Source organism: Leptopilina boulardi, unplaced genomic scaffold (genome assembly GCF_019393585.1).
Source record: "Leptopilina boulardi isolate dan_hultmark-lab unplaced genomic scaffold, ZJU_Lbou_2.1 LbouV2_122, whole genome shotgun sequence".
NCBI classification, from domain to species: domain Eukaryota; kingdom Metazoa; phylum Arthropoda; class Insecta; order Hymenoptera; family Figitidae; genus Leptopilina; species Leptopilina boulardi.
Window position 1 is genome coordinate 967917 of NW_026137666.1, and position 27681 is coordinate 995597.

At 30.9% G+C, this 27681-nt stretch overlaps 2 protein-coding genes across 2 annotated transcripts in view; one reads left to right on the forward strand and one right to left on the reverse strand.

Moving 5' to 3' along the window:
* Nucleotides 1–27681, reverse strand: part of LOC127287467 (beta carbonic anhydrase 1) — a 246247-nt gene that overhangs the window by 105862 nt on the left and 112704 nt on the right. The gene's annotated exons all lie outside the window — the stretch shown is intronic.
* On the forward strand, nt 21325–22116 carry LOC127287261 (uncharacterized). The gene has a single exon (XM_051314103.1). It carries the CDS (start codon nt 21325–21327, stop codon nt 22114–22116), a length of 792 nt encoding a protein of 263 aa, XP_051170060.1.

The window sequence follows — 27681 nt, forward strand, 5'->3', positions numbered from 1 at the left end:
GGACACGTCAGTAGTCTTGAAGTAGTTAGAAAAATTATATCCGTTAGATAATTTATCTCTTACTGCAATCTCTTTAAAAACTGTCATGGAGATGGAGAAATAGAAATTTACATTTCAAAGATGATCAAAACATCAAGACCGGGCAATCCTCAACCCGTACTTTTAGTACCTTTCTTGTGACAAAAACCTGAGTAGTGTGTAGCATCTACTTAATAAAATACATTGAACTAACCGAAAAACATAGAGGATCTACTGAAAATTTATTTCTTCCGTTGAAAAAACCGTACAAGGCAATCACCAGCCAAACACTTAGTAGGTGGATAAAAAAGACTCTAACTAGTGATGGATGACGATACAAGAAACTCATTTGTCTTTCTCATTCTCATTTAATCATGAAGTTGTCTCATTTTCGAGAAGCTCAGTTAATTTTTGTTTTTATCATCTCATCTTTTCTCATTTCTCGTCATTACTCGTACGCAAAATGTCACTAGACCAACCAAACAATTCAAATAACAGGAATGCTATGAAAAGACGAATAGAACCAGATGAAAATGTCCAACCATCAGGATCTGGAACTGGATCTATTTCGAAGTTCGTGTTTTCTTATTATAAATTTGATAAATATTATTAAAAATAATATACAGTTATAAAAAATTTTAATCTAAACTACAAAGTTTCTTTATTTAATGTAATGTTAAAAAATTTTGATTTAGAAATAGGTGCATAATAACAATAATAATTTAATAATAAATAAAAAAAATTTACAAGTCCATGTGAAACTAATTTGAAAGCAAATCGACCTTTTACCGTCATTAAATATTATAAAATATTGATAAAATAAATATTTTATTTACCTATACAATTATTTTTTAAGTTTTTATAAATAAAATTGTAATTATAGTGTCCGTCAGGCAATGACAAAGCGCAAGAAAGGAGGAAAACCTTTAGAAGAATACTTTGATTTTAAATATGAAGATAATAAGTCAAAAGTTGCATTTTGCAAGTTATGTTTTGCGAAAAACGGTACAGAAGAACAAATTAAAATGACTGGTGGTAATACCAGTGGCGTTAAGCGACATCTAGAAAAATTTCACGAAACGGAATATTCGCAAATTTGGGAATCTAATTCTATTGAACGAAATGAAGTATAAATTTGAAATTTAATCTAATAATTTAATTTTTAAGGAGAAGGACCAGTAAAATTTCAAATTGTAAATTCTCAAAAAATTAAAAATTTGAACTTCTCTCATTTTATAAATAATTTCTATTATTTTTCATTGACAATTTTTTATACCTTCTTTTTTAATTTTAAACAAAAAATCCTACGTATTTTGAAAAATTTCAATTTTTTCAAAAAATAAAATTTCTAAAAAATTAAAAAAATTAAAATAGTCAAAAATTATATTTTAAATTCTTCTTAGTAAAATATGATTTCAAATGCTGAAACAATGTAAAAAATTTTCACTCTTAAATAAGTATAAAATTAGTTCCAATTTTACTGATGAATCTTCAAAAACTTTTTTCTTCCACAATTTTAATTTTCCTTTGTCAATTTTTTATATGCTTTTATGAATCGGAACAATTAATCTTATAAATTTAAAGAATTCAAATTTTTTCAAAAAATAAAATTGTTTAAATATCAAAAATAATTGTTTTAAATTTAATAATAATGAATAATTTTAGAAAATTATTTCATTTTAACAACATACATTTAAAATTTAAATTTTACTGGCTCATCCTCTTAAATTGTTTTTATTAACACTAATATTCAAAATCATTTTGTTAAGAATTAAATCTCTACCTCATAACAATTTAAATAAAAAAAGTTATACCAAGTAAAAATTACTAGAATGTTATAAAAGGTGTATGAAAATCTTAGTAAATTTAAAAATAATATTTTACTTAATGAAACGAGTTAGTTTCTTATTTTGTTTATAATAAATAAATAAATTTAACAAAATTTTTTAAATAGGCATTTTCACAAGAACGTTTTGAGAAAATGACAGTGGATTTTGTAGTAAGGAAATATCTGCCATACAGTATTTATGATGATGAGGAAACACAAAATTATTTTCATTTTTTGAACCCATCAGCTAAAGTTCCAAAGCGAAAAGCACTAAAAAATTTAGTAAATACTCGATTTACATCTATGCGAGACTCTGTTATGCGCATATTACAGGAAAATAAGTCAAAGTATTCGTTTACGATTGACAGTTGGACGTCAATTGCTGGACGTTCATATCATGGAATCACAATTCATTTTATCGATGATGACTGGAGCCTACAATCGTTTCTAATTGACTTTGTTCCTACAAAAGGACAGCATGCAGGACGCGATATCGCTGCTGCTTTTCACCAAGTAATTGGAGCTGCAAATCTATTGAACAAGGTGCAAGGTATCACAACAGACAATGCTGCATCTAATACGACATTCGTGAAGGAATTATCCTATCTTATGGAATTTGACTTTGAAAATCAACGTTTTCTCTGCTGGGCTCACGTTTTTAATTTAGCTGCCCAAGATATGCTAAAGCAGCTCAAAATTGATTTTGAAAATGATGATCTCGATTCAGATGAAACTTCTTTGGGTTCCGATAGTGAAGAAGAGTCGGATGATGTTAACAACGATGATTTTCGTAATTTAGAATTAGAAATAGAAGCTGTAATGATAAACCGCGGTACTCAAAGTCCAATCAATAAACTTCACAAACTTTTCAGTATTTTAAAAAAATCAGAGCAGTGGAGGAACAAACTAAAAAGCTGCTGCGATTCATGTAATGTCAAAATGTTATCTCCAAATCTTGATTGTAAGACCAGATGGCATTCTAGTTACGAGATGATTCAAACGGCTTTAAAAATGGAAAGTGCTCTACACTTAATTTGCAGAAACAACGATTCTCTAAGTCATTTATGTTTAACGGAGCAGGAGTGGTTAGTTTTGCACGAAATTTGTAAATATTTGAGGTATTTTAAAACTGTTTCTGATCTTTTGAGCGGAGAAAAATACACTACTTTACCCTATGTTATCGTCGCGTATAATATGCTTCTTGATAAATTGGAAAGTGAAATAACATCTTTGGAAAAGGAAACATCTACTACAGTTGAACGGCAAATAATCGAAGAAATTAGTGCTGCCAAAGACAAATTAACCAAACATTACAAAAACAGTAACTGGATCTACTGTGTAGTTTTAATGGTCGACCCCAGACATAAAAAAGAACAATTTAACAAAACACCTTGGGGGAGAGAAATGCTTCGCTATTCGTTGTCTATGTTTGAAAATATTTACAAAACCAACTATTACCGTCCTTCTCCTCAGGTAAATAATTGAAAAGATTCAATGCGTAATATTTATTCTACCATCCCATGTTGAATTGCTTACGGAAGTTTTTCAGAACGCTTCCGAAAATTTTCCAACAGTCGTTTCTGCAATTTTTCGGGAAACCTTTTCGTGTGGGATGCTAATTAACTCACATTTAAAAATTTATTTATTTTTCAACTTCGAAAAATTTAATTTGAAAAAAATTGCATTTTTTGACTAATCTTTCAATAACTTTTTACTAATATTTTCAAAAGTAAAATAAAATTTAATTAATATTTTTATATAATTTATATAATTTATTTATTTATTTAATTTATATATTTTTACTAATCGATTAATTCATCGATAGATTGCATTAAATGAATCCCAAGATGAAAATCGAAATTTTGAAGAAAAAGACCAAGATGATATTGACATACTTTCATTTTATGACAGTGATTCTGAAAATTCAATTCCAGCAGTTCAAAAACAGAGAAGAAAAGTATCTCAAAATAAAGAGTGGCGTTATGAAATCGATCTTTATTTTTCTCAAAACAGAGCACACAAAAGTGTGAATATCTTAGAATGGTGGAAGGAGAATGAAAATTTATTTCCAAATCTTTCGCGAATGGCTCGAGACTTTCTCGCCATTCAAGCAACATCTGTCCCATCCGAAAGGGTTTTTTCCAGAAGTGCTCTAATAATTCGAAAACATAGGAACAGATTAAACGATGAATCGATCAGAGAACTTAATGTTTTGAACTCACTCGTTTCATGTTCCTTAGCTTCAAAAATACAAGCAGGAGTTAAAGACTAATTAATAATCACATTTTTTGAATGCTTTCAAATTTAAGTATCTACAGCAATAGTAACTGTCTGATTAATATTATTATTAGAGTCACTTTTAAATTAGTTCTAATTTGAAATTTGTTTTTATTCTATGATTATTTCTGTACATCTTCTGACTTAACACAAATAAAAATACAACTTTCAATATTAATTATTGATTATCAATTGTACCTACTTGCTGTTTATGAAATATGAATTTACATTTTATAAAGGATTCGTATTTTTTAAAATTTCATTTTCTATTATTTTCTATTTGTGATATAAATTGATAAATTGGCCTGAATGATAATTTATATGTAATAAATAAATATTTATGGTATTTTGTTACATAAAAAATTTTATGATTATTATTTTAATCAACTTATTTTTCCAATAAAAAATTCAATAATTTTTATACAATTCTATCTATAAATATTTTTTTAATTAAAGCAAATATTCAAATATATATTTTAAATAGTCATAAAAATAAAATATTTTAGTATTTATAATATTTAACCAATTATTGTCAAAAATTAATTTTTATATCTTAAAAACTGATATACAAAATATAGAGAATTAAAAAAAGTCAAATTATAAAATGAAAAAAGGCATATTATTATTATATTTTTTTATTTATTATAATTATAAAGAAATACCGATGTCTAGATAAAATTTTTATTTTTTAAGTTCATTTTTTAACTACAAATAAAAAGGTAAATAAAATTATTATTGGTCTAGAAGTAACACATTTGGTGGTTACTTATTACATTAAATTCAGCGAATTTAAAAAAGGTACAAAAATGTCGTGTGTATGAATATTAAAAATTACAAACAATTTAACAGTTATCCTGAATTATAACTGACAAAATTTTTAACCAACAATATTTGTCATTGTCATAATAATAATGAAGTATGTAATTATTTGTTTATTGAGTTTTGAGAAATTCGAGAAGCTCATTCAAATGAGACGAGATGAGATGAGAATTTAAACAAAAAAGCACCGAAATTTTCTCGTAATTGATCATTCTCTACATTTCTCGCTCACGTCCATCACTAACTCTAACTGACAGTGGCATAGACACTAATGTATTTAAAAGCCATTCGACAAGGCACACAAGTACTTTGACTGCCTTTTCGAAAGGTATTAGTTTAGAATTAATTAGGAAAACTGCCGGTTGGTCTTCTAAATCAAAAGTATTAAATGAAGTTTATAATAGACCTATACAAATCCAAGACCAATTTTTTGCAAAGGCGGTATTAAATATTACTTCTGATTAAATTGGCTTAAAAATTTAGTTATACTGCGTTCATCGATTTAAAAAAAAAATGTTAACCTAAGTTATGTATCAAAATATTGTAAAACAATGAATCAATTCACAAAATAAAAATTGTTTACATCTCTAAACCACTACATGGTTATTTATCTAATCTCCTTGAACGAGGCTCGAAATATAATTTTTCGATCAAATGAGCGCTGAAAGCGCGAAATTCGATCGAAATTATATAAAGAGCCTCGTTCAAGGAGATTAGATAAATAACCCTTTTATTTTGTTTTATTACAAAATAATTATCCACACTCTAAATTTGTGTTAAACTTAACAATTTTTACTTTTCTAGCATTTACTACTCTAAAATATGAAGCAGGTAAGACTAGTAAGGTCCTTGGGAAAAGAGGGGATAATTACATTAAAATTTTGGGTCTCTAAAGTTGTGGACTCTAGCGTAAAACCAGAGGTAACTACATGGTTATTTATCTAATCTCCTTGAACGAGGCTCTTTATATAATTTCGATCGAATTTCGCGCTTTCAGCGCTCATTTGATCGAAAAATTATCATATTCATAATAATGTTGTGGAAAATTTTGTTCCCTATGAACTATAGTCAAAGTATACAGTCCTGAAATCATTGGTTTTTAGTGGTGAGGAAAGCTGGTCAGGTTGCGAGTTTGAGAAGGGGGAAAAATTCTGGAAAATAGTCAGGTTGCGGGGATTGCCTGTATTGTACTATCTATATCAAAAACATAGGTTAAAAATTTACAGAACATCAATACTCAAAGTCAAACGACAGAATCATAGATTAAAACGAACATAACCTCAAAATTTGGTCAAAGTCATAGAAAAAAATCTGACATAACCTTAAAATTAGGGTCATAGGTTAGAAGGACGTCATCCGTGGTGCATTTTAGAAAAAAATTCTTTAAAATGAAATAATAAATTTTTTTCAAGAATTTGGATAAAATTAATCTTTGAAAACATATAAAAACTTATTCTGTTCCTAATTAATGTTTTAATTGCAAAATGGTTGAAAATTTAGTTAACGGATGCAAGTTAAAATATAGTTTATGTTCATATTAAAATATAAATAAATTGCTGCTGTTCAAAATTAAAAACTTTTTATTAAATATAAATTTAATCAAAATAATATTTAATACTTTTAGTAAATCATTAAATATTCTGGAAATTTAGAAGGAGCATAAATACGGCAAAATAAAAAGAAAGCAAATGAATTTAAAAAACTATTGAAAATTGCATTTTCTATGACATGGGAAAGCGTAAATAAAGCAGAAATTAATAGACAATCATAAATACAGTTATATTTATTAGTAGTTACATAAAAATTAAAAGGTTTTTTTGAGAATCTGCAGGCACATTTCATGTGCTAATAAAGAATTAAAATTTAAAAAAATTAAAATTAAATGCAAATTTTATTAAAACGAGTTATCAGAATTTTTTTGGCAGAAATCCTAGTAAATATTCTCAACAATAATTTTATTGAGCCAAAAAAAAACATCAAAAAAAATTTTCTGAGTAAATCATTACGTAAATGCATTTTTTTTGTCTATAGTACAAATTTTGCAATAAACAAAATTTTCTTTTTAAGTAAATCGTTTATTTAAGATTTATTTCACCACACATTGTAGACAACATTTCTATTTGAAAATATTTCTTGTCAAAAGAGTTAAACACTATTTGTAATTTAATGCAATAATAATTTATTACTAATAAATATAACTTTATTTATGATTGTCTATTAATTTCTGTTTTATTTACGCTTTCCCATGTCATAGAAAATGCAATTTTCAATAGTTTTTTAAATTCATTTGCTTTTTTTTTATTTTGCCGTATTTATGCTCCTTCTAAATTTCCAGAATATTTAACGATTACATTTACATTTAATTACATTTAATTCTTCAGTTTAAGGGTAGTTTTTTCGATTTAAACAAATTCAGAGGGTGATGGATCAATGCTGGCTTTATTTTTTTGAGTTAGTAGAGCAAAACTACATACATGTAAGGTTCTGTTTTTAAAAAAAGCCGGTAATTTAATATTTTTTACTTATTAAATTTGAATTTTTCTATTTAAGGGTGGTTTTTTCGATTTAAAAAAAATTTAGAGTGTGAGGGAGCATTTCTCGCTTCGTTTCTGCATTACTGGAGTAAAAATATCTGGTTATAAAATTTGTCAATCAGTTATTTTGTTGTTTTATCTCCTGAATTTGATTCTTCAGATTAGGGGTAGTTTTTTCGATTTAAACAAATTCAGAGGGTGATGGATCAATGCTGGCTTTATTTTTTTGAGTTAGTAGAGCAAAACTACATACATGTAAGGTTCTGTTTTTAAAAAAAGCCGGTAATATAATATTTGTTTACTTCTTAAATTTGAATTTTTCTATTTAAGGGTGGTTTTTCGATTTAAAAAAAATTTAGAGGGTGAGGGAGCATTTCTGGCTTTGTTTCTGCATTGCTGGAGTAAAAATATCTGGTTATAAAATTTGTCAATCAGTTATTTTATTGTTTTATTTCCTGAATTTGGTTCTTCAGATTAGGGGTAGTTATTTCGATTAAAAAAATTCAGGGGGTGCTGGATCAATGCTGGCTTTGTTTTTGAGTTAGTGGAGCAAAGTTTCGTAGATGTAAAATTAGGTTTTTTTAAAAAATAATTTGATTTTTTTTTTATTTCCGAAGTGTGAATATGTCCGTTTAAGGGTGATTTTGGTCGATTTAAAAAAAACTGAGGGTGATGGAGCAATTCTGAGCTCAGATTCGGTTTCAGCGGCCCAAAATACTATAGGAAATATATGTCTAGTTCAAGAAACAGACCACTTTTTTTTTTGTGTGCCTGTGTAATTTACTTGACAAATAACAAGCAATTATTACCTTAGTAACTAAGGCAAAAATTGCCTTTATTTAAAGAAACAATTGCTTTGCGTGAATCGCTTTTGTATTTTGGCAAAAATTGCCTAAATAAAAAGCACATTCTTCTGATTTTTATTTTCAGTGCATTCAATCCTCTGAATCGAGCCAAATTCTCAATATATACATATAAGTATATAAAACTATTGTATTATATATATATATATAACAAGAGTTTTATATACTTATTTTGATGATGTTTTTTTTTATTTTTATTTATTTCGATTAATAAATTACATTTTTTAATAAAACTTAATATTATTAATCATATACTAAAAGTGTACTATAATAATATAATATATAATTATATAATTATATATAATATATAATTATTATTATATAATAATATAATAATTTTGTTAATACAATAATATTAATATTAAACAGTATTATAATATTGTTTCGGAAGATATAATTGTTAAAATTGTTTATTACTACAAAATTTTTGAATTAATGTGATTTTATATTTATTTTGATTTTTAAAAATAGTAAATCCATTTTTTCAATCCAATTTGTATACAAGAAAATTAATAACATGAGACAAATTTTTTTTTGATTTATTTCCATAGGGGAGGATGGGGCAAGGATAGTTAAGGGGTAAGGATAGTTAGTTGCTGTTATGTTTATACGGCTTGCCCAAAATTCGCGTCATTCATGGTATATTTGCGTCTTAACACCAATAGATGATAGTAAAAATTGGAAGTCAATCTGCCACCATTTGCGAAGTCAGGAGTTTATTTTTGTAAAAAGTTTGTTTTGCTAAAATGTCAACGTAGTGTTTATCATACTGTTTTCTATATTAGTGCTTCCCAATATTTATTTTCGTAAGTGTTTTCCGGATTGCAATTTCCTGCTGAACACGAATATCGTATTTATTTTCAAATTAATTCACGACATTCCTTAAAATTTAGAAAAAAATTAAATATGGGCTCATGGGGCAAGGATAGTTAGAGTTATTACGGCTTGATAAAATCCTGCTAATGCGACTACAAATTATAAAAAAATGTTTAATTGTTCTTTTTATGTTGATATACATAATGGTATGTAATTATATAAGGAAAACGAAGCTTATTGACCAAGAAATTGGTGATGACCTGAAGAAAATTGGTTAAACCCCAGATTATTTTAGTTCAGACGAATTTTAATGCAATAATTGATATTTTGAAAATGTTCAAGACATGTTGTTAATACTTGATATATCAATATTGAATAGTCTAAATCCAATAAAATAAAGAAACCGAAAATTTACTGATTTTCTATGACAATTTTAGCATTTGGATTCTTTTAACTATCCTTGCCCCGGTACCGGGGCAAGGATAGTTGAAATTTTTTTTTTTACTTTTTCATTCGTATCTCGTAGGGATTGCACTCTACAGCAAAATTATAGCCAAACAACCAGGCTTTTCAAAAATACTACTAGTTTGCAGATACAAATTCAGGTTTGGTCGCTAGATTCGAAAACTTCTTACCTAACTATTCATGCCCCATCCTCCCCTACTTTTTATTTATTATTGTTAGGTTCACAAAATCTTTTTCAAAATCATTATTTAAAATATCTAATAATAATGATAGTAATAATTATATTATCTTAGTGTGGTATAATATGATGTAAAATGCATAATATTGTATAACCTATTGTATGGTATAATTATTATTGCATTATTATATTAAACCTAAAATTAATACGAAATTAATAAGTGCAGGATAAACTAATACAGCAATTAAAGTTCATAAGAGGTCAAGACTGTTACCACAGTACGTGACCATTAAAAGTCGTTCGCTTCTACAAAGAATAAGAGTATAAGACCGACACAATGTAGCATATTTTTCGCACTCTGTAGACACATGCATATGGTGTCTTACGAGTTCATCGCGGTCAATCACCTGATTAAATAATCTGAATCGATTAAAGATCAACTAATCTTAGAATTAACGTATATTATTTACACTACTTAATTAATTATTTAATTAATTAGTATTATTGTTATTATATTCCATTATACAAAATTATTGTATGTTTGTATGATTGAATGTTGGTATGATTTTATTATTAATTTCACAAAAACAGGACCTTTTACATGACTTACATTTTTATTTATTATTATTAAGAATTAATGTTTTTATTAATATCTTAATTAACTGGAAAGAACTGGAATATATATATATATATATATATATATATATTTATAAGTCATGTAATAAGATCATTTTTTCCAAGAATTGTCTAGAGGAGAGGAACCAGTGCATTTCCCCAATTTTACTAAGAAACAACAATGACTCTTCCCCGTCAGATGAATTCTTATTGGTCATTATAAAGCCATTTAATTCTGATTGGATAACAGTGACGATATAAAATATTAAATATGTTGATTGACTATTTAAAATCGTCACAACGTCACCTTTGACCCGTCACCCCTATACCAAAGGGTATAAAAGCCTGGAAATTCTCCTCCAGAACCGATACATTTTTCTGCGATAGTTTACTTCAGACAGTTGTCTGTATTTCGGTTTTCTGTACCCGTATTGACTTTCAACCAATTCTAAACATTGTTAAAATATCTAAACACATAAATTATTCAACCATTCTACGTATACATTCCTTCGAGGAAAGCGCATAAGTAAGCTGTGAGTAATACTTGGTTGTAATACTTTATTATACTTATAATTTAAATTGATTTTATATTTGAGTTCTTATTATAATGTTACATCCCGAGCGAAAGGCGAGGTTGAATTTAATTTTAATTAATAAAATCAATTCTAAAATTTTGGAGGAATGGTAGGCTGATTAAGTCAAGTTGGTAAAGCTTGACCATTTATTTTTATGTGAGAAGGTTTGTTACTATCGATCCTACGGGGGTCGTTTTTTAATTTATTTTACTATTAAATAATTGCCTTGACACTTATAGTTGTTAATTTAAATATTAATTTAGGTATATGAGAATCTCAGTAAAGAATTTTATTGATATAAATGTTGTAAAATATATTAATATAAATGAATGAAATCAAAATGTTACAATAATGTTTTATGTTAAAAGATGTTGTTACTAGAACTGTTAATTTTAAAATGTTGTACTTACAATTACCTCTGTTTAGAGGGCAGAAACAAATATAAATTGACAAGTTGGCCCTTGTCCTTGACGCTGTGAGTTTTTACAACTCTTGAAAAGGAACGGTTGAGACTTTCTCACAGTTTTTTAGTTCGTAAACTCTGAAATGCACACACGTCATTTTTGCAAAATCGTTAAATTAAGAATACACTAATACGACGATTAACAATAAAATTTAATTAATGACAAGCTTACAAATCTGGCGATGATGATTACTTGCTCTAATACTGAACAAGTAAACATATACAGTTCGAGATGTAAGAGTTACAGTCGTAATAATTTTAAACTAACCGAAGGGTCAAACTCACAATGGTAATTTCACGTTATGAAACGAACTATGAAATGATTCCGGAGCAAATGACAAATGACAATGCATTTTCATGGGTTTTTATACTAGAAAATCATCCTCAGTACGAGTAAATAAGTTCAAAGATCACCCCATCTCCAAGCTCGACTCTTAGACCTTTCATAGAATTGAGACAATTCTCAGAACTTAGATGGACACCTGCATCCTGTATCGCATAGCGCAAGTATCGCTATTACATCGTCTACAAGCATCTTCCAATAGTATTACACTCGAAAACTGTGCTTGCGCCTCGCTAAACGCATACATGAGTCATAAGCCTATTCGTTGCTAGAGAGTATTGTGCGTAGTAGTGTCAAATGGCATAGGTATGGTTTCTAGGAATTGCCCACCATCAGGCTTTCGATATTCAAATCAAAGGTTAGCCTATGCTATTTGATACAAGTGAGAAATTAAACATTGCATAGAATTTTATACTTTATGCAGCTGCAAAAACAATTCCTAAGAATAAGCCAAAGAATTGCGTGGAAATCATATTAGGAAAGTTTTTATATTGAGCATTACGCAAAAAAAATTTACAAAGTAAATTAAAAGTGTAAAATTAAAATTAAGCGCTAGCAGTATGTATGTACAGTGCGTTTAAACGCATGGTAAAAATATTACGCAAAACAATCACTAAACGTTTAAGAGTTGAACGGTCGCAAGATAAAAAGATATTCAACCAAGTGTCTACAGTCGAAACAATATCATGAGATTCATTACTGAAGGAAGTGAGCAGATGTTTACAGGCAGGACAAAATAACAAAATAACAAAATATGATAAAGATCCTCGCATTCAAGACTACAAGAGGCGCAAATTGCATTGGGGGAAAAGTAGTATTTTCTCTTACCAAAAACAATTCTAGATACGTTAAAATTTAATAGTCGAATTTGAGCAAAAAATTTTTTGAAAAATAAAGGCAATTGCATAAGAAGATAAGCCTGAGTTCTCGGTTGTAAAGTTAAATATGGAAAAATTACAAGGCTCCTTGAAATCTGTCTACTCTCCATATCCAGATATCTCAAGTATCTCCCAAACTTCTCGAGAAGAAAGGCTTCGTCACAGCAGAAAGATTCGGGGGTCATGGCATTCCAAGCATCCAAGAGACCACTAGGCTCGAAAAAATGAATTCTTAATTGAACAAACCAATTGCATTTATTTTCGGGGTTACTTTGTCAGACACTGTCTGGGATACCGAGAAATATCCATCTTTAAAATTTTATTTATCCAAGACGGTGCCTGTTTGAAAATCATATAGGAAAGGTTTTTATTTAATTCGAAAGGTGTATCGGCAAGAATTACAAAATCATCCATATAGCCAAATAATCCTCAATGTCTGATATAAAAAGCAAAAAGAGAAGCGGACTCAAAACTTCCCCCTGTAAAACTCCTTGTCAAACTTTAACGTTATTAGTATATCCTTCTTTGGTTTGCATAAAAGTTAGACAAAATACTAATAATCTTTGAACTAACACCTAACGTATACAATTTTTTCCACAAAAGTTCATGAGAAACAGATGGGAAGGCCCCTTTAAAATCAACGAATATTGCATAAACAACAGATCTCGGTGTATTTAAATGGATCTGGATTATAGACGTTAAATTAAATAAATTGTCAAGACAACTTCTCTTTTTCCTGAAACCCGCTTGTGACTCCGGGATTAAATTTAAAGAATCAACCCAATTAGTTAACCGATCACAGATACCTTGCGTGAAAACTTTTGGTAATGAATTAACTAAAGTAATAGGTGTAAAGTTATCAGGGTCCTTAGGATTTCCCTTTTTAAACAGCATAGACGTAGTGAATTTTCCCCAATCTTTAGGTATTCGTTCTGAACTTAAAATTTTATTAAAAAGATTGTCATTGTATAAAATCCAATTTTGTGGTAAATTTTTAAAATATTCGTAACTTATACCATCCAGGCCAGGGGCATTTTAGTAAACATTTAATAATTTCCTCCGTTGACAAAGGATCATCAAGGGTAGGGACAGATATTTTTGGAAGGAAGAGAGGAAACATAGGAGTGCAAGCAGTATCAGGATAACTCCTCTGAAGAAAATCAAACCAAACATCCTTACTAATTTGAGAACAATTACGCACCCGCCCTCTGAATGAGTTAATAACCCTCCAGAAAGCAGTGGCATTTTTACAGTTGTTAACAATCTCAATACGAGAATCATAATATTCTTTTTTCTTTCGATTTAAAATTTTTTGAAAATCTTTTTTAACAATGTAGTAACACTTTCTTGTGTCCTCAGAAAAGTTATCCACCTTACAAACCTTCAATACATCCAAAACACGCCCTTTAACGATTTTGCACTCATCATCCATCTAGGGTCTGCGATTAATATTGATATTTTTAGAATAACTTTTATACATATTTAAACTAAAAGATACATCCTTTATAGCAGAAATAAGATTCGAGTAACTAGAGTCTATGTCCAAATCCAGACGAGCCACCTCCCCCCTCCATGACATTGTATCAGAAAATAATTCAATTTTTTCTTCATTAAAAACTTTACCATAATCAAATAGTTGGCTAGAATTATTAAAATCCATGAAAGTCAGAACCACTGGGAAATGGTCAGAGAAGGTGGCAAGCCGGAGAACTTGCAGATCCTGGATGAAGGGAAGGGCTCCAGATGAGAACCACACCAAATCAATCACGCTAGCCCCTTGTGGGCCCAAAAATGTATAATTTGCAGGAGTGTCACTTGGGGCACGACCAGTTAAAAGAATTAAATCATTAGTTTCAAAATTATTGATGAAAATTTTACCTTTACTATTAACAAATTCATCCATAGAAAATCTATCAGCAGAAAAATATGAAGATAGTTGAAAAATATTCGAATCAAGTTGGTTTAAATTAGACACCCTGCAATTAAAGTTACCCCCAAGAATAACAGGATCAGATGGGAAATCTGAAATTACATTACTAAAAATACAATTAAAATTATCAAGAAAATTGCTCACATCCTCATCTGGAGCAGCATAAAACAAGCCTAAAACAAAATTAAAATTCTTCCGTAAAAATTTAACTCTAACAAAAATTTGATTAAAACAAACAGAAATAACTTTAACAGAATACAAACGAGGATTGAACGCCACAGCAGGACCTCCCTTCGCTCTGCCATGAGAATGTGTTCTTCTTGCTGGAGTAGAAATACACTCCAAGTCCGCGTTGAAAAAGCGTATCTGTTCCCCCTCCACCCATGTTTCACTCAAACACAAGATATCGTGCTCACTAATACAGCCATTAATGTCAGACAGGTTACGGATACCATGAACATTCCAAAAGAAAATTCGGCACAGCACTGGCCCGTCACCCCCCGAGCAAGAGAGATTTAGTTTATGGTTTCGATTAAGACGACGAGGTGAACCCACTTGCTATTCTGCTTCCCCTGTTGATTTAACTCTATTTGCAGTCGTAGTAGGACGTTTGCGCGGACTCTCCGATTTTTTATTAGAAGGATCCCTAGTCAGATAATGATCCATAGAGAATGATGAAAAATCCCACTTTCCTTTTGGTGTTTCTCTCCCAGATTGACTACTCTGTTTTGGAGCATTCGAGTTCGAAGGGCGATTGAGAGAATCAGAAGGATCCCCAAGTCCAGGAAAATCGATAGGGCCTAGTATGGGAGATGAAGAATTCAACGTCTCCTGCGAAGAACCAGGATCAGGTGCAGGATTGACAGCAGATTTGAAATTATCGGTAACAATTTTATTGCCAACAATTCTCGCAGTAACCCCGGATGCCTGAAGTTCACGAACTCTCAACAGTAACAATCGATGCTGCTGTCTCTCATCCTTAGAACGATCATTTGATATGAAGAGGTTTCTTTTTTTAAGTTCACCAACTTTTGAGAAAATCTTTTTAACCCATCTAGCAGCGACGAATTTCACTAACACAGGACGATTGCCCATAGTTTTCCCCATTCTAAAGGCATCATCAATAACCGACTTCTGAATATCCAGACCAATTTCACAAAACAGTTTTTGAATCACCGGAATCAAATTGTCGTTGATCCAAGGAGAATCTTCGAGCTTAAACAGGACAAGATTTTTTGCTCTTTGAAAATTAAAAAAAGAGTCCATCCTACTTTCCAAGCTGGTCATCTTAGATTCTTGAGTTTCCATTCTTTTATTATAAGCCTCTACATTAGAACTTAAAATTTGCATCTGAGATTTCAATTCTGCTTGAGAAGAAGGGAGCCCATTTAATGTCGAAAACAAACTATTCCATCTCTCGTCATCAGTAGCTGTCATGATTACAAGTGAGGTTGCACATACACAGCGAATAAAATAGTGTTAGACAAATAAACAGAATGAAAACATATAAAAAGGGCCCTGGTCACCCGTAGACACAGAACTGGTCACTGGCAAAATCAGACAGGACAATGTGATTACGTTGGATAGTACAAAAATAATCATAGAAATAAATTCACTTAAAAATTCCCAGGTTTACTTGAGAAAAACAGTAAAAATTATATGATCGATTGATCAACAAATTTTGCACTCCCGAAATGTATATATATATATATATACATATATATATATGTACAAAGCATGATTTGGGGACCCATGTTTTTTCGTGTATATATAGGTTCCTGATGCCCTAAATAGCAAAAGCATTAAAAAATAATTGATATACACTCAAAATTAATAAGTTTAAATCGCCAATAAAGTATGCAAAGCATATTTTGAGGACACAAAAATTGTGTATATCGCAATGTTCTCAAATCATGCGTTGTACATGTACGTCTTTTATATGTACAATGCATGTTTTGAGAACCAAATTATATACGCAACGCATGATTTAAGTACCAAAATATATAACCACCTCATGATTTGAGTACAATTTTAAGAAACCATCTGTCCTCAAAGTATGCGATACATTAAAAGACATAAATTTGTAAATAGATAATGTCCTCAAATCATGCGTTGCACTTAGACGTCTTTCATATGTACAACGCATGATTTAAGTACAATTTTAAGAATCAATATGTCCTTAAAGTATGCGTTACATTTGCGAATATAAAAATTTGAGAATAGATAATGTCCTCAAATCAAACGTTGCACTTATACGTCTTTCATATATACAACGCATGTTTTGAGGAACAAGTTATATAAATATTGCATAGTTTGAGGTCGAATTTATACACAAACCACATCATTTAAGCACCATTTTATCAATCAATATGTCCTTAAAGTATGCGTTAGATTTAAGAACATAAAAATTTGTGAATCGATAATGTCCTCAAATCATACGTTTTATTTGTACATCTTTCATATATTCAACGTATGTTTTGAGTATAAGTTATATAAACATTTAACAAGTAAATTTTAATTTTATTTACCAACGCATATTTAGAGCACCATTTTATCAATCAATATGTCCATAAAGTATGTGTTACATTTGAGGACATAAAAATCTGTTAATCGATAATGTCCTCAAATCATACGTTCTATTTGTACATCTTTCATATGTATAACGTATGTTTTGATTATAAGTTATATAAACATTTCATAAGTAAATTTCAACTTTATATACCAAACGCATATTTTGAGTACCATTTTATCAATCAATATGTCCATAAAGTATGTGTTACACTTGCGGACATAAAAATCTGTTAATCGATAATGCCCTCAAAACATACGTTGCTTTGTACATCTTTCATATGTACAATGTATGTTTTGATTATAAGTTATAAACATTTTATAAGTAAATTTCAATTTTATATACCAAACTCATATTTTGAGCACAATTTTATCAAACAATATGTCCTTAAAACGTTTTTAGAACGAACATGGTTTTTTGCCAACTGGGTGCACAATTTTAAGAAAGTTGTTTTAACATAATTCCAAAATCGTTTGCTGAGATAGGTAGGCTCCAGATAGTTGTAAACACTCCTTTTTTATTTTTAGCTATAACGTTTTAAGTATAAAACTTATACAGGTTTTTACTATTTTTAAAACTGTTTTTTGGGGAAAAACTAAAAAATAGGGGTCAATTTTTTTCGATGGATTACTTGTATGCACAGTTTTAGAGAAATTGACTTCTAACGCTTTTATAAAGTTAGTTGTAAATATCCATGACAGGAAAAAATAATTTGCCCGAAAATCGAAGAAATTCTAAACGAATTTCATGTTAATTTTACATGAGAAAGTGATAGTAAATCTTGGTTTTAGTGCAATAGATATTTTCCAATACATAACGTCTTCAAGGCAATAGTTAAAACACAACTAAAACGTGTTCGCGTGCCGTGCAATGCAGCTCAGAAAATATTTCACCTATTTTCATGAAACTAACAAGAAATCTTCTTTAACTTACTGGCTTTTACATGACGAGCTACTTTTTTAAAAAAAATTTTAACAATTTTTTTGGTAGATTGTTTAAAAGAAATGTTTTTTTTTAAATGGACCCGAATTTAAAAAAAAAAAATTTTCTCTTCGTCATGCAAAGCGTATTTGTGTAGTTTAAAGGTAAAAATTTCATTTCTTAATTTTGGTGGAGATTTGAGACCTGCAGACTGCATGGCGAAAAAACCAAAGATCTAACTTTAAACGCCTGTAACGCCGCCATTTTTCACTATTTTTATTTAAAAAATTTTTTACATAGCTTATATTAAACACTTTAAAGTATGCTTTATTTCCATTCAATAAACTTTACTACTCTTTTGTAAAAAAGATCTTCAAAATGTGCATTTATAAGGGTTTCCCTCTCAAGGGTTAATAAAGTAAATAGGGAGAAAGAAGATTTTTCCTTGGAGATTGATCTTGGCTTTACTGCACTTGACCAGTGACAATTAGTCACATCTGTATTCTGATAAAATCAAAAAAAACATTGATGGTACTCAAAGTATGCACTTAATGGTTGACTTATATAAATTGTTTATCTTCGGCTACTACTTTTAGTAACAAAAATTATGATAATCTTCTGACCATATTCAATTTACCCTGTTTAATTCCCTAATCAATCGCTAGTTAGTAAAATTCTAAAAAAAGCAAAAGAAACATTAATGGTACCCAAAGTATGCATTTACTTGTTGAATAAGCAAATTGTTTATAGACTGCTGCAACTTCCAGTAACAAAAATTCTAATAATCTTCTGACCATATTTATTTCACCAGGTTTAATTCATTAATCATTAGACAGTTACTAAAATACTAAAAGAAGCAAAAGAAAAATTGATGGTACCAAAAGTATGCATTTAGTTATTGAATAATGCAAATTGTTTGTAGACTGCTACCATTTTCCATAAAGCAAATTTTCTGAACAACTTATATTCTTACTCATTACATCCTGTTAATTACATTAACAACCGATGGTAACAAAAATTCTGATAGAATAAAAATAAAAATATATGGTACTTAAAGTATGCATTTAATGGTTGACTTATATAAATTGTTTATGTTCGGCTACTATTTTCAGTAACAAAAGTTCTAATAATCTTCAGACCACATTCATTTTACCTGTTTAATTCCCTAATTAAGCGCGAGTTACTAAAATTCAGATAGAAGCAAAAGTGACATTGATGGTACTCAAAGTATGCATTTAATGGTTGACTTATGTAAATTGTTTATATTCGTCTACTACTTTCAGTTACAAAAATTCTAATAATCTTCTGACTATAATCATTTTACCCTGACTAATGCCCTAATCAATCAAAAGTTACTAAAATTCAGTTAAAATCAAAAGAAACATTGATGGTACTTAAAGTATGCATTTAAGGGTTGACTTATATAAATTGGTAGATTCGGCCACTACTTTTAGTAACAAAAGTTCTAATAATCATCTGACCATATTCATTTTACCTGTTAAGTTCCGTAATTAATAGTTGTTAATTACATTAACAATCGCTAGATACTAAAATTCAGATAAAAGCAAAAGAAACATTGATGGTACTCAAAGTTTGCATTTAATGGTTGACTTAAATAAATTGTTAGATTCGGCTACTACTTTCAGTAACAAAAGTTCTAACAATCTTCAGACCATATTCATTTTACTTTGTATATTTCATTAATCAATTGATAGTTCGTAAAACAATGATAGAAGCAAATGAGACATTGGTGGTACCCAAAGTATGTATTTATTTGTTGAATAAGCAAATTGTTTATAGACTGATACTATTTTCCATAAAGCAAATTTTCTGAATAACTTCTATTCTAACTCATTACATCGTGTTAATTACAGCAACAATCGCTAGATACTAAAATTCAGATAAAAGCAAATGAAACATTAATGGTACTGAAAGTAATCATTTAATGGTTGACTTACGTAAATTGTTTATATTCGTCTACTACTTTTAGCTACAAAAATTCTAAGAATTTTCTGACTATAATCATTTTACCCTGTTTAATGCCCTAATCAATCGCAAGTTACTAAAATTCTTATAGAAGCAAAAGAAACACTGTTGGTACCCAAAGTTTGAATTTACTTGTTGAATAAGCAAATTGTTTATAGACTGCTACAATTTTGAGTACCAAAAATTCTAATAATCTTCTAACCACATTCATTTTACCCTGTATAATTCCCTAATCAATTGCTAGTTACTAAAATTCTGATAGAAGCAAAAGAAACATTGATGGTACTTAAAGTATGCATTTAATGGTTAACTTGTATAAATTGTTTATATTCGGCTACTACTTTCAGTAACAAAAGTTCTAATAATCTTCCGACCATATTCATTTTACCTGTTAAATTCCCTAATTAATCGCTAGTTACTGTAATTCTGATAGAAGCAAAAGAGACATTGATGGTACTTAAAGTATGCATATAATGGCTGACTTATATAAATTGTTTTATTCGGCTACTACTTTCAGTAACATAAATTCTAATAATCTTCTGACCATATTCATTTTACCTATTTAATTCCCTAATCAATCGAAGGTTATTAAAATTCTGATAGAAGAAAAAGAAACATTTATGGTACCCAAAGTATGCATTTACTTTTGAATAAGCAAATTGTTTATAGACTGCTACCACTTTCCATGAAACAAATTTTCTTAATACGTTATATTCCTTTTCGTTTTTACATACTGTTAATTAATTTAATAATCGCCAGTTACTAAAATTCTGATAGAAGCAAAAGAAACTTTGATGGTTCTCAAAGTATGCATTTAATGGTTGACTTATATAAATTATTAGATTCGGATACTACTGTTAGAAAGTTATATAATTTAAAAATTTCAGGAAGTATTCAGTGACCTCTGTAGTTATTTGTAAGAGTAAAGAATTATAGCATGGAGAAGTGAGAGAGGTCTTTGAGTAGAGATAACGACGACTCGGAACTGACCGGGACGGCTTCCCTTTTTTCGATCCTTAATGGAAGTCGTGACAGACTGTTTTATATGTTTAATATTGGACAAGTATTTTAAATAATTTAATAAATTTGGTTTTTCTCTATTATGTACTAAACAGTGTTTTGTTGCGTTTTATTAATTAGTGCTTAGAATCCTGAACAATTGGCGACCGTGACCGGACATTCTTAAATTCGGGATTATTGATAAAGTGTACACACAAGTGAACTGTGAGTGAGTGAAAACTAAAAAATGGAAGCAGCAATGCGACAAAGGAAGAGTCTGAGTATGGCCTTTACGAAAACATACAATTCGTTTTCGGCCAAACTCAAAGGCACGTGCTCTCGAGATGACAATAAGGTGGCATTTCAGTTGTTACAAACCAAGACGAAGGAGTTGGAAGCGGTGTACGCTATTTGCAACAAATTTCTCTTCGAATCAGAGGCCACTGAAGATGAAATCGCCAAAGAATTAGAAGATGTAGACGAATACACTGTGGCATTTCTGAATGCAAAAATGATGGCTGATGATTTACAGGAAGTACGAACTGAAAACATCCAATCCGTGTTATCAGACAACTTGCCCGGAGCAACTAAGGGGTCATTGAAGTTACCACAAATTGAGTTACCAAAATTTAAGTGTCATGTTAAAGAGTGGCTGTTGTTCTGGAGTATTTTCAAAAAGATCCACGAAGACAACTCAATTAGGCGTGAGGATAAATTTCAATATCTCATTCAAGCTACATCACCGGATTCGAGGGCACGTGAACTGGTTCGCAGTTTCCCCCCAACAGCTGACAAATATGATAAGGCGATAGCAAGTCTCAAGAGTCGATTCGGCCAAGACGATATTGTAGTTAAATATTATGTTCGTGAACTGTTGGGATTGGTTCTCCAAAATGAACTTAAAGGAGGTCCAAAGGCAACACTTTCTGCAAACTATGATAAATTGGAAGCATACATCCGTGCTCTAGACACTCTAAGAGTAACGACGGAGAAATGTGCGTCAATGTTATATCCGCTGGTTGAGTCTGCTCTCCCGTAAGAAATTCTACGTGCTTGGCAGCGCAATGGGCAGTATCGCACCATAGAAAATGAGGGGCATAATATGACAAGGGACAAGCTGACCAAATTATTATAAATGTAAACAGGTATCGTGTATTTTTTGTAAGTCTGCTCATGAGAGTAAAGAATGTGAGGTTGCACGAAAAATGGATTTGAGTGAAAGAAAAGAATATGTTAAGAAAGAAGGTGCTTGTTTTGTTTGTCTGAGGCGAGGTCATTCCGCGAAATGGTGTCGGGTAAAAGTAAAATGTAATTGGTGTTCTAGACGTCACGAATTACTATTATGTCCAGGTTTATCATCTAAAGACAATTTAGTTTCAAAAGATGACAGTAAGCGAGAAGTTGAAAATGTTTTGGCCACAATTTGTGCTGCGCCTGAAGTGTATCTGCAAACTCTCCGTGTATTAGTGTATTCTGACTCGGGTGAAATGATAGTTAAAGAAATTATTGATACAGCCTCGCAACGTTCATACATTCGAGCAGATATAGTGAAAAAGTTGGGATACACACCTCACGCAGAGATTGAAGTGTCACATTCATTGTTTGGAGGGGTTACCTCAAAAGCAAAAAAGCATGATATATTTAAAATAAAAGTAAAAAATTTAGATAAAAAGTATGCATGTAATTTTTCTGTACTGAGTCAGGAAACAATTTGTGAGACAATACCATCCATAAAAAAAGAATCCTGGCTTAATGACTTACGTATAGAAAACATTCATTTAACTGACGCGGGGTACCAAAGGTGTTCTATCGATGTACTCATTGGGGCTGATATTGCCGGAAAATTACACAGTGCAACAGCATTTTTATTTCTGAGACCGCATAGGGTGATTCTTATAGGTTTCTCGACGCTGAACACGAATCCGTAATTAGAATTGCTCCATCACCCTAGGTTTTCGAGAAATTTGACCTTGAAAATTTAAAAATACCGTTTTTAGGGTACTTTTTGATTTTTTATTACGGTACCAAAATTTTTTCTGAGGTTTTCATGATATGTATATGAAAGCTGATATCCTCCTTAACATTTTCCAAATTTGATCTTTAAAAAATATCTTTTTTGGATGAGTTATCCTCATTTGAAATTCGCGTTGCAACGTGAAACGGGATCACAGTGCAGGAGGCGTATAAAATAATGGTCCAAAATCCAAATGTATTTTAAATGGCCTGTAACTTGTTACTCGGGGGTTTTCGGGGTCGCTGATTACGAATTCGATGTCCGTTTTTGAAAATTCAAAATGGCGGATCCAATATGGCGGACGACTTTTTTTGCTCACTAATTTTTGCGAAACTTTGATTTATTTGTTTTTATTTATATTTATATCTAACCCCAAAAACTCCTCAATAATCACTTACAGGCCATTTGGATCGAGTTTTGAAGAAGTCCTCTGCCATATTGGATCCGCCATTTTGAATTTTCAAAAACGGACCTCGAATTTTTAATCAGCTACCCCAAAAACCCCCGAGTAACAAGTTACAGGCCATTTCAATCGAGTTTAGAAAAATTCGTCCGCCACATTGGATCCGCCATTTTGAATTTTCGAAAACGGACCTCAAATTCGTAATCAGCGACCCCGAAAACCTCCAAGTAACAAGTTTCAGACCATTTAAAATACATTTGAATTTTGGACCATTTTTTAATACGCCTCCTGCACTGTGATCCCGATTCACGTTGCAACGCGAATTTCGAATGAGGATAACTCATCCAAAAAAAGATATTTTTTAAAGATCAAAATTGGAAAATGTTAAGGAGGATATCAGCTTTCATATGCATATCATGAAAACCTCAGAAAAAATTTTGGTACCGTAATAAAAAATCAAAAAGTACCCTAAAAACGGCATTTTTTCAATTTTCAAGGTCAAATTTCTCGAAAACCTAGGGTGATGGAGCAATTCTGATTACGGATTCGTGTTCAGCGTCGAAAAACCTATAAGAATCACCCCATGCGGTCTCAGAAATAAAAAAAATGAAAATCCGTTGTCGGAGACAGTTAATATGTTAACGACGCTGCTTGGTCAAGAGGCGAATCCATCCGAGTTATGGCGATTAGACATACTCGGTATTACAGATCCTATTGAAAACGAATGTGAAACGAAGCGTAACGAAAACGTACGGAAATTTATAGTGAGCACATCTAAGTTTACTCCTGCACGGTGTGCCTTAACCAGACTCAACCCAAAAGTCTTTGCTCAGTAAAAATTCTTTTTTCTCGTGAAAGTATATGCACTGAGAGAAGTTTAACGCAACATCTGCATTTTTTGAGGGACAGATATTGTACCTCAATCATGTGCAGACGCAGTACTAAAATCGAACAGCAGCAGCGCCAATTGAGTACAGATTCTGACTTAACTTGTGGGACAAACGATTTAGTACAGTATCTGTCCACCAAAAAGCGCAGCTGCGATACAATTTAGAACCGATGCTACTCGAAAGGTTAGGTACACTATCTGAACGTGTGGTTAGTACGAAATCTGTGTTTAACTTTTCTCAGTGTGGAAAATAGAAACTTTTCTCACAAAAATCAAAATAATCTGTGGAGCCGTTTTTAAGAACGGACCCATTGAATATTTTCGCCATTAAAAGTACATTTTTTTAATGAAAATAGCGAAAAGAAGTTTATTATTGTATTACAGTTTCAGACGTGGATCCAGGGGGCACATATACATGCCCCCCCAAAAACATAGTGGGTAGTTTTGGGGTTAAAACCTCCACCCCCGTGAAATTTTGAATTTCTTTAACAAATCTAAGCAAACATAAAATCTTTTCTAAAACTTTTTTTCTTACGCCCTTGAAACAAACAAATGAACTTATAATAATTTTTTTTGACAACTTCTCTGTTTGTCAAATTTATTTTCCCAACGAAATAATAATTGTTTTGTATACGAGTGTGAATTAAGAACATATTATAGGACTAAAATTTTAGTGTTTCCGTTAATGGAAACATCTCTTTTATCTTGCAAAAGCATAATAAATTCACTTTTAAACGACTTTCATCTCACTGTAAAAAGTCATAAGGGAATTTTCCTGAATTTTTTTTCACTCTATCACTGATAGAGATTTTAATCTACAAAATCGTTAGTAATAGCAGTTCTTATAATGCGGCAAAAATACAGAATCTAAAATGAAAAACATAGAATTTTGTAATTTTCCCATTCTAAATAATTATCAAATCTCCGATGATTTTAACACTTTCAATGTAGGTAATAATAGTACTAACTTTTAATGTAGCAAAAAAACTAATGACTGAGACATTACAGCAGATGGGAAAATTCTTATTGCCGAACGTAAACTTACCGTGTTTAAAATAGCAATTATCTGGAAGGTGGGAATTTTCTTTTTACCAAATCAAGGAATATTGATATTTTTAATATGGTACAATCATTTGTTTAACCCATATCGGACAGCTGTTCCACTAGTCGAACACTACAATTCCAGTCGCACTTACAAATGTAAGTGGCATAATTATTGTAATTGTTTATTAATTTTTGTTCTTTAAAAATTTAAAAGTAAACTACTTGTCGATGTTAAAAATGTAGTTGCATAATAATGTATGATATTCTAATATTTTATTTGCAATGTAAAAACTAGTGTTTGACTAGTCGAACAGTTTGTTCGGTCCTATATGGGTTAAGTAAAAGTGATACATTAAAAGTGGGTTATAATCGCTCCCTCTTTCAAACAGTTAAAATTCTTTAATACTTTATACAGTGCATGCGTAAACCCATGATCTTTAGACATTTTTAATATTTTCTTAATTCACACTCGCATACAATATGAACCCAAGAAGGGTTCTGATACCGGATCAGTATCGGACCGATGTCGGATTTCGACATACCAATGTCGTCTCGATCCTGATATTCGGTACTGTTTCGGTATCGAAAGGTGTTGGAATGTAAGATCGGACCGATACTATTTTCCTACACTGTTACAACATTGGAATTCGACATTGGCCCGATACTGAAATTTAACCTCGATCCAATATTGGATTCCATCATTAAATTAAAAAAAATAATATAAAAAAAATTTATTAAATTTATTAAGTTTAAATTAGTGTTACTTTTTAATTTCTGTAGATTCCACATACAAGATTTTTTTCCCTGCCTTAAACGCAATTGAACGCACAACTCACATATTTTAAAAAATCCTAACCGACGCCGAGATTCTAAGACCCTAACTTAACGCTAAACGCATATTACGAACCTAACGCACTAACCGCAGAGCCATCGAGGCCTTGATAGTTATTATTGTAACTATCAATTATATTATAATTGATAATTATTATAAGTTCATTTGTTTGTTTCAGGGGTGTAAGAAAAAAAAAGTTTCAGAAAAGATTTTATGTTTGCTTAGATTTGTCAAAGAAATTCAAAATTTCACGGGGGTGGAGGTTTTAACCCCTAAACTACCTACTATGTTTTTTTTGGGGGGGGGCATGTATATGTGCCCCCTGGATGCACGTCTGATACTGTAATACAATAATAAACTTCTTTTCGATTTTTGTGAGAAAAGTTTCTATTTTCCATATACTTTCACGAGAAAAAAGACTTTTTACTGAGCAAAGACTTTTGGGTTGAGTCTGGTTAAGGCACACCGTGCCTAAGGGGCGGTACCAAGTTAGATTACCGTGGAAGGAGAATTATATATACCAACGAATTTCTACATCGCACGTCAACGTTTAGTAAAGACTGTAAAGAAATTGAATAATCCAGGTTTACTTCGTGCTTATAGCGAAGTTTTTGAAACGTGGTTAGCAGAAAACATAATTGAGAAAATTTCCGAAAAAGATGTTTCCCATATAGGCCATTACCTTTCACACCTACCTGTCATAAAAATGAACAGTACAACAAAAATTAGACCGGTATTTGACACATCAGCTAAGAAAAAAGGGCATCCATCATTAAATGATTGTTTAGAAAAAGGTCCCTATCTAATGGAACTTGTCCCGTCCGCGTTAAATAGATTTCGAGAGAGAAAAGTGGGCGTTATCTCAGATATAAAAGGCGCGTTTTTGCAAGTTGAAGTTAATGAGTCTGACAGAGATCACTTGTGTTTTCTGTGGGAAGTAGATGGAAAAATCGTTGTGTTCTGTTTTGGCTTATCTGAAGCGAGTTACGCAGTGGGGAACATTCGTACAAAATCGATTTAAAGAAATTAGAACCTTGAGCGACGTCAATGATTGGAAATACGTATCGAGTAGTATGAACCCTGTTGATTTGCCATCACGCGGGTGTTCTCCTTCCCAGTTACGAGATTCCAAGTGGTGGGAGGGGCCAGGTTGGTTGCGCGAGAGCAAAATTAACTGGCCTTCCGGGGAGAATAGTGTTAATGAGGGGGAGATCTGTAGTGAAATCAAGAAAAGCGCTATAGTGAATACGATAGCCACGAAAGAGTTGGATTTAAAAGCGAGTACATTGTTTTCCTCCTTTACAATGCTCGTGAGATTTATTGCCTGGATGCGTAGATTTTTACGAAATCGAAGAGCAATTTTAGAACAATGGCGAGAAAATAAAGAAATCTCACAAATACCACATACGTTGGTTGAAGCAA

Excerpts from the sequence above, each read along its gene's own strand:
- LOC127287261 (XM_051314103.1), top strand. The coding sequence starts at position 21,325 with ATGGAAGCAGCAATGCGACAAAGGAAGAGTCTGAGTATGGCCTTTACG.